At 37.2% G+C, this 8,991-nt stretch overlaps 1 protein-coding gene across 1 annotated transcript in view; it reads right to left on the reverse strand.

Moving 5' to 3' along the window:
- LOC139453039 (protein mono-ADP-ribosyltransferase PARP15-like) overlaps nt 1–3,876 on the reverse strand; it is a 33,333-nt gene extending 29,457 nt beyond the window's left edge. Inside the window, exon 1 of the mRNA XM_071234663.1 lies at nt 3,763–3,876. Within this exon, the coding sequence (XP_071090764.1) occupies nt 3,763–3,876 (114 nt within the window). The remainder of the gene's footprint in view (nt 1–3,762) is intronic.
- Nucleotides 3,877–8,991: the final 5,115 nt, after the last annotated feature.

The raw sequence follows: 8,991 nt of genomic DNA on the forward strand, positions 1-8,991 counted from the left end.
TTGAAAGAGTCAAAGTTATTGCAGAGTGATCAGATCTGTATCCCCTTACAATTGTAGAATCAATATTTGCTATGTCTTGTGAGACCAAGAAGTCAAGTCTAGCTTGGTGTGCAGGCCTTTTTTCCACAATGTGTATTTCATTACATATTGAATTGTTTTCTCTCCAAACATCAATTAGATAAAAGCTTTCTGTTTTTTCAAGAACTAACTATCGGAGTGGAGGTGTATGTCCCTGATACTTTAGATGTCAACATTTTGGCCATGGCTCTAAGTCCTGTACTTGTTCCATGGTTTGTCAACGCTGTGGCGACAACCATGAGAGTACTGATTGCCAACAAGACCTCAAATGTGCGAACTGTGATGGCAAACATATGGCCTCCTCCAAATTCTGTCCTATTTGGCAAAATGAATCAAAAATACTAAAAATAAAGTGTGAAAAAAAATTACATTTGGAGAAGCTAGAAAACTGTTTAAGTCTCAATCACCACCTCAATCGACACTAAATTACTCTGCTGCTGTCTCAAAGCCAACTCGATCTTCATCTGTCTCGTGTCAGACAGAGTTGACATGGGTCAGATCTGATCGAATCGTGGCAACTGCTCCTGCCATCGAGCATGACAAATCTGACGCACAAACAACAGCACCACCTTCAACTTCTCAGGCAGCGAGTCAGACTCCACCAGAACCAACAACAACTGCAAGTGTCAATCTGTCGAAACGGGAAAAAGAAAAAAGTTAGGTAAAAAAAAATTACCAAGGAATCCCTCTCCTTCAGAGGTACCTCTTCGAAACTCCTATAGTGCTCTGAACATGGAAGTAACACCATCGTCTGAGAATTCTGGTAGGAGTTCTTCTTACTCACGTTCGCGTGAGAGATCACGTATTGAACCACCATGATTCATTCGCCTAATATACTTAAATGGAATTGCAGAGGACAAAGAAAGAATTTTAATATGATACAATTGTTAGTTCAAGATTATAACCCGTCAGCATTATGTCTCCAAGAGACATATCTTAAGCACACTGATACGTTTGATCTAAGGCAGTACAACTGTTATCATTCATGTTCTCCTCCAGGTGATAAAGCGACTGTAGGCTCTACTATTTTAGTCAGAAAGAACGTCATTCACAGTCCTGTACATTTAAATACTTATCTTCAAGCTGTTGCTATCCGCATTACTTCGCACATTGCATTTACTCTGTGCTCTTTGTATATCCCACCTTCATCTGCTCTTCGACAGTCTGATCTACAGAATCTATATGATCAGCTCCCTAAGCCGTGCATCATCATGGACGATTTAAACGGGCATAACCCTCTTTGGGGAAGTGCAAGTACAAACAACAAGGGGAAAGTTATTGAAGATTTAATTTCTGATAACAGTTTATGTCAATTAAATGATGATTCAAGCACCTACATACATCCTGCTACTGGAACCTATTCTGCTCTTGATCTGTCCCTCACAGATTCAAACATTTACAATGAATTTGAATGGTCTTTGCATGACGACCTATGTGGAAGTGATCACTTCCCTACTGTCTTAAATACTATAACACCGGATGGTGACCCACCTTCATCACGGTGGAATTTTAGCAAGGCCAACTGGTCCTTGTCTGAAACTTAATGTGTTGATATATTGCAACCTGACAACTTCATACATGGATTCCATCCAGTTTTTTCGAGTCAACTCAATGATATTGCTGACAAAACAATTCCTAAGTCCTCTGCAAATCCTCATATTCGTAAACCATGGTTTAACAATGATTGCAAACAAGCAAGAAAGTGCAGGAAGAATGCGGAAAAATATTTTCGCAGACATCCTACAGTTCACAACTTGAATACAGTTAAAATTACTCGTTCAAAGGCACAACGTGCTTATAAACAAGATAAGCCTCAATCTTGGAGGAACTATGTCTCCAAACTTAATTCACGTACACCCATATCCAAGGTGTGGAACACGGTTCAAAGAATAAAAGGCAAAGGTTCAAAATCTTCTGTACACCATCTAAAAGAAGGTGACAGATTAATAACTGATAAATTAGACATTGCAAATAAACTTGGCGAAACTCTTGCCAAAAATTCTTCATCAACAAATTATGTCCCTGAGTTTCAGAAATATCAGAAACAACAGGAAAAGAAAAAAGTTAATTTTGATTCTAATAATGGTGAAGATTACAACGAAGTATTTTCATCGCATGAGCTACATACCGCCCTTGAGCAAGCTCATGATACTGCAGCGGGTGATGATGATATCCATTATCAGTTACTGAAGCATTTGCCTGAATCATGTCTTGAGACACTTTTAAATATCTTTGACCAAATATGGACTTCAGGGACTTTTCCTCCTTCGTGGCATAATGCCATTGTAGTACCCATGCCAAAACCTGGTCGGGATCATACAGATCCCTCAAATTACCGTCCTATATGTTTAACAAGTTGTGTTTGCAAAAACATGGAACGAATGGTGAATAATAGATTTGTATGGTATTTGGAAACCAAAAATCTAATTACAAATATCCAATGTGGTTTCCGCAAAAATCAAAGTACTAAAGATCATTTAGTACGACCAGAATCCTTTGTTGAAAATGCTATTGTAAGCAAACAGTGTCAATTTTCTTAGATCTTGAGAAGGCCTACGACACTACCTGGAAGCATGGCATTCTACATGATTTTGGCTTGAGAGGTCGTTTACCTCATTTTATATCACAATCTTTATGAGACAGACAATTTCAAATCCGAGTGGGTTCCATCCTGCCTGACCATTATAATCAGGATTAGGGTGTCCCACAAGGAAGTATTTTGTCTGTTACCTTATTTAGTATAAAAATAAATAGTCAAAGGTTTTAAGTGATTCAGCGGATAGATCACTTTTCGTAGATGACTTTAATGTTTCTTGCAGTGGCAAAAATATGCATACAATAGAGAGGCTGTTACAAATCTGTCTAAAAAAAATTGAAAATGGTCCCTTGAAAATGGGTTTAAATTTTCTCTATCCAAAACTAAATGTATACATTTCTGCAGAAAATATAAGCCGCATAATGACCCTGAACTGTATTTAAATGGTACCCCTATCAAAGTTGTGAAGGAGGCAAAGTTCTTGGGACTTATTTTCGATAGCCATTTAACTTTTTAACCACATATTAAATACCTTAAAGCTAAATGCCTGAAGGCACTTGATTTGTTGAAAGTCGTTTCTAATTCGATGTGGGGAGGGGATCAGACAACACTCCTGCATTTGTACAGGTCCCTGATCCGTTTAAAACTTGTTTACTGCTCCATCGTCTATGGAGCCTGCAAAAGTAACTTACAAAAACTAGATGCTATCCATCATCAGGTCCTGAGGCTTTGCCTTGGAGCCTTTAGAACGTCTCCAATTCACAGTTTGTATGTAAAAGCGGATGAACCTTCTCTTAAACAACGCCGTTTGAAATGATCTTTACAATATGTCACTAAATTATATTCCAATCAGTTAAATCCCGCTTTTAATTGCGTCTTTAATCCTTATAACCAAGATATTTACAATAAAAAATCATCTCTCGTTCCACCACTCGGAATAAGAATCCAGTCTGCCTCGTTTACTTCTAATATTAAATTGAACGATATTGCTCTCTCTCAACCGTTTTCATCACCTCCTTGGCAAATGGTAAGGCCAGAGGTAAACATCACATTGAACAAATTAAAGAAATCAGATACAAATCAACTAATTTACCAACAAGAATACAATCAATTAAGAAACAATTATGACACTTTAAATCCATATTTACTGATGGATCCAAGGATGGTGGTGCTGTTGCTAGTGCCACTGCCATTGGATCCAGGACAATATCTTCGCGATTACCAGATAACTGTTCCATCTTTACAGCAGAAGCAAACGCCATTTTTACTGCACTAAAATATATCAAAAACCAATCTAAACATAAACAATTCATTATTTTTTCAGATTCTCATTCGTGCCTTCAGGCGAAGAAAAATATATCATGCAAACATCCACTTTTAATCCAAATTCTTATATTATTTAATGATCTTGCTACTGGCCAATATGACATCGTCTTTTGTTGGTTACCAAGCCATGTTGGTATCATTGGTAACACAATGGCCGATGCTGCTGCAAAAGCAGCACTAAACAAATCAGTGACACCACTTCTTATCCCGTACACTGATTATAAACCTGTTATTAGATCTTCAATCCATGATCTGATGCAAAGGAAGTGGGACACCCAAGTAGGTAACATTAAATTACATCAAATTAAACCAAATATCGGTAAAACCTACTTGGGCTGTTAGTCCAGATTTGAAGAGGTCACTATGCGACGATGTCGTATTGGCCACAGCAGATATACGCACGAATATTTATTAAAAGGTGAGGATCCTCCGTTTTGTATCCCTTGTGATGAAAGAATCACGGTCAAACATGTCCTGTTTCACTGAATTGATTTTTCCATCACAAGGGATAGATATTTCAGTGTCAAAACAGTTAAGGACCTTTTAAATGATGTTAATTCTCATTTAATATTAAGCTTTTTAAAAGAAATCGAACTTGTCCATAAATGTTGATGTACTGAATGTATTCTTTCATAAATTGGTAGTGCTAAATAATAACTTAGATTGTTAGTGGCTGTACCCTCGAAGGGGGTTGAAGTAGCGTACAATTAATGTCCCCCTAAGAGGGTATGTAAGTCCCATATCATTCGAAGTATTTTCTGCATGCCATGCTTTTTAAACGTAGTATATTCGTTATTTTCATCTAAGGCTTAACTGGTCGCCAGCGACTGAAGGGATGATTTATATCCTGCCGGGGTCCATGCAGGAAGCAAAGTCCCCATGGTCCCCAGTATGGTGTTCTCCCTTCAGTGGCTGACGATTTCTAGCACATTTTTATATTGTGTTGTTCATTAAAGCTTACTGTTTTTTAATATTCTCAACTAGTTTTAAATCAAGTCTGATATTCTAGTAACTCTACTGTCCATCGGTGACAGCTTTTTATTTAGTCTGAAAATATGTATCATAAATGTATCATTAATGTATAACTTCTCGTCATGATATGGCCGAAATACTGCCCATGCGACGTTAAAAAATAACTCACTCACTCAAGAACTAACTTTCTTGCTTTGAGATTTTTGATGTGCTTATAATTTTCCAAATAGACAGCTGGGTTGAGTAACAAGTTTCAATATAACCTTTTCAAATTCGTCAATATTATTGAATAAAGTATTGTAAAAAAAACAGGTTCGCCTGGATGTGACCCATTAATATTATTCAGAGTTAACCTTTTACCCTCTTTCGTGATATCTGCTTTCCATTAATAATTGATATACAGTTTCCATTAATATCTTGTTTAAATCTATGGATTTGTATTTCTAAATTATTACAGAACAAAATAGGAACTCCTCTTACATTTGACTTGTAAGGCGTTATTATACTTTGAAGTCTCCAATCATTTCTCATCATGTTTTGATTTCTTTAGAAACATGAATGTCTTGAAGACACATTGTCGAAAAAGTCTTCTTTCGGCAAAGGTTCATTACTTCTTTACATTTTCTTTTATCTGCTAGGCCCTTGCAATTTGCTAAAAATATTCTGTCACCCATATTCATTTTTTCCCGAACTCAACAGGCTCATATTGTTGTCAAGGTTGTTATTTACATCAACCATTGGTTCATAACCTCTAAAATTGAATGTTTTTTAATGTTTGTGAGAATGACAGATTGTATGAAAACATACAATAAAAAAAAAAAAAGTTGATAGGGAAGCGTTTCCACAAGCTACATCCATCATGGATATTATGAATAAAACAATATTACCATGGCCAGGATTGGGTGTTAATATAGCCTTCAACTGACCTGTTCTCAAAGTTACTAGGCCAACGAATAGAGGTAACCAACGTGTGAACATGGTGAAGCGAGAGAATAGCAAGTCAACACAAGAATATGTTTCTAATGGCATATATAAAATATTATCTTCAGGCGAACAATAATCGAAAATTGTTTGACTATACATCAGATAGCGCTACTCACCAATCGGCATTATGGCTCTCTGTTCCATGCGGAGTGTACTAATCACGTGATCTGTAGTACCGGTACAAGTCATGGATAATTATAGCGTTAAACGTCAAAAGTCAATATTCTATCTTACATACACCTATTTCAGTCGGTGTCGAGAAGCAAGAAAGATTCATAATCTCAAGAACATGGACGTGTAGTTTCATACGGGCGAGGGTCTTGATAAAGTAGTTATTTACGAAAACATAAAGTCACATGACACTCACCTGATTCTATCAATAGAAACTTCCGTTTCAGAGTGATAATACGAGCGTCACTGACCGTTATTCTATCATAAACTGATCAAGTCACAATAGATGCACACTTCACATCATCAATGTTGCACAAACATAATGGAACTGTAATTTGCATTCGTGCAAATATCACAGAGCCACACTCAGATGTTGTCAATATCTTCTTCGAGACTGATATGTAGCCACGGTCGGTCTGCATTATTCATTTATTGGAGGAAGATGTCTAGCCATTTTCCCGTCAGCACTTTATTTGATCTTCCGTATGGATATAGTAATTAGTTTGCTGTACGTGTTAAATCTTAAAACTATAAGCCTCCTTTCTCTCTCCCCCATCCATTAAATGGTCGGTCCCTCAACAACCATGCCTTGTAACGATACATACATGTACATATTTCATCATACTAAACCCAAAGACAAAACTAGCGGTACTGATAGAACCTAGGGAAGGATACTCCATGCATACATGTTTATTTTGATTCCGTCAAATTTTCAACTCATAAACATAACAAGGTGAGTATGGCGCAATTCCATTTAAGCCTTATTTGCCTTTAAGTATACTCAGTCTTGGCATAGCATGTTCTCGATTTGTTATTCGTGAGGGCCAAACTAAATGAACGTCGGAGCTTGCGAAGGTTCATACTCCAATGAACTCACACAAATTGAAAGTCAATTCTTATAATTTATTTATTACAATTTCTTACCTCAAAGGATATAGGCCAAGATCTAAACAGTCAATGTCAGCCTAGGCACGGTTCGAGTCGATACTACGATAGTTTAGATGTGCATTTCTTCGTTTGTTCATTAGGATGGGCCGAAGCGAGGATATTCGTGAACAATCATGTAGTCACGCTCTCTGACATTTCTCAATGTATACTGAAACGCTGAGACCAAGAATAAAGGTTCTAAATGATAAGAAAGAACGATTATGCATGTTTTCGTCCTAGGGAATTCCCCGGGGTTTCCTGGGAATGTGGAAGTAGTCTGTCAGTGTTTACGTCATTTGAAGAACACGGTCTCGTGAAAAACGTATGAACGTCAAATTGTGTTGTTCATACGCTTATGAACGTCAATTTCGGGGTCATGTGACCGACCCTCTCGTCCAATGGAAAAGCCGTATATCGTGTCAACTTCAAATTAAAAAAATATAATGTTATAATGTATATAAGAAAGCAAGTGTGGTTTAACGCCACCTTCAGGCAATATAGTAGCTATATAAATGGGAGGAATTTGCACCATATCTTGTTTCGAGTGCATGACGAGCTGGTGTTCTAACAAGTAAGCTACCCAACTGCACCCAATTATACATATACCACCTGATATAACACCTGAAATCATGTTTCATTTTAAAACTATCAGACTTTCTAAAAACGTATACTCACTCTTTGCACAAGAATTTCTTGAAGAATTGCCTGAAACTGAGGGAATATTCATGTTATAATGCGTTTAACGCCTCCTTTATATAGACATCATCTGACGAGTCCTTGTTTTTATCACTTAATGCAGAGCGCAGAGAAACAACAAGTTCCATCTTTTGGTATGACCTGGCCGGGGATCGAGCCACCGACTTTCAACTCTCGTGGAAGACGCTCTATTCACTAGACCACGGAGGAGGTGTGGTAACTAACCCTACATCATTCGTAGAATGTGAAAAATAGAGAAGTTGTTCTGATTAATTTGGATCAAACATAATTTTCATTTCGCCAAGTCCAATGGAACTTTTTTCAAATTTGGAATTTAGAAAAAAAATCCATTTAACGTTTTCAACAAATCAGATTGCATCACAGATTTCCATTCATTTACCAACATATGAAAGTTTAACCGACCCAAGAAAGCATACTTTAATGAAATAAATACAAACTATTGAATGGTTGGAAGACATCTGGGCACACTTTATTGCTGGTTATAAATACAATATAAGGCAAATTAAAGTACCCCAATGAAATGCACCTAATGGTCACCTCGCTAAAGTAAAGCCCACATTCCACCATGTGGGTGGTTAGCAGTACCGGTAGCTGTCAAGCCTCCAGCCAACGTAACCAATGACATGAGAGGAATAATAGAGAGGGCCACCGTCATCGACCACTCGACCAAAGACGCACTCACGCCCATTAGACTTTCGTGATCTTACTCATGATGAAACATTAGGATTTCTATGCAATCTTTGTCTTGTTTTAGTTATTAGTCATAGACTAAGTGTGACATAGTGATGTTGATCCCGGCAGCCCTGAAAGAAGAAAAAAAACAAAAAACACAGAAATATGCTGGAGTGACAAAAAAACACCAAACCCAAATATGCTGACAAAGCATTTTAACTAATGGTTTAAAAATGAGGGAAGGGAGGGAACTTAACGCTACTGCTCATTAGGTGGCAGTTTTAATGGAAAACAGCGTCGTTCTGCCTCGCCTGACTGATATCGTGATGCACCAAGCAATACTTATCAAAAGTAGTTTCCCTTTGACCACGAAGTAATACGTTAATGGTTTCAAATTATTTTCTCTGCAGATGCAATTTGATAAAATGTATTACCAACATTTAAAAATTTAACAAACCAAAGGAAAGCATACTTTGATGAAATAAATACAAACTATTGAATTGTTGGAAGACATCTGGGCACAGTGTCTTGCTGATTGTGAATACAAAATATATAATATTTGGACCTCCCTTTAGTAAGCCCACATTACACTTTCTGGTGGTTACCAG

Source organism: Haliotis cracherodii, unplaced genomic scaffold, assembly GCF_022045235.1.
Source record: "Haliotis cracherodii isolate W230 unplaced genomic scaffold, xgHalCrac1.p SCAF_9, whole genome shotgun sequence".
Lineage (NCBI taxonomy): Eukaryota > Metazoa > Mollusca > Gastropoda > Lepetellida > Haliotidae > Haliotis > Haliotis cracherodii.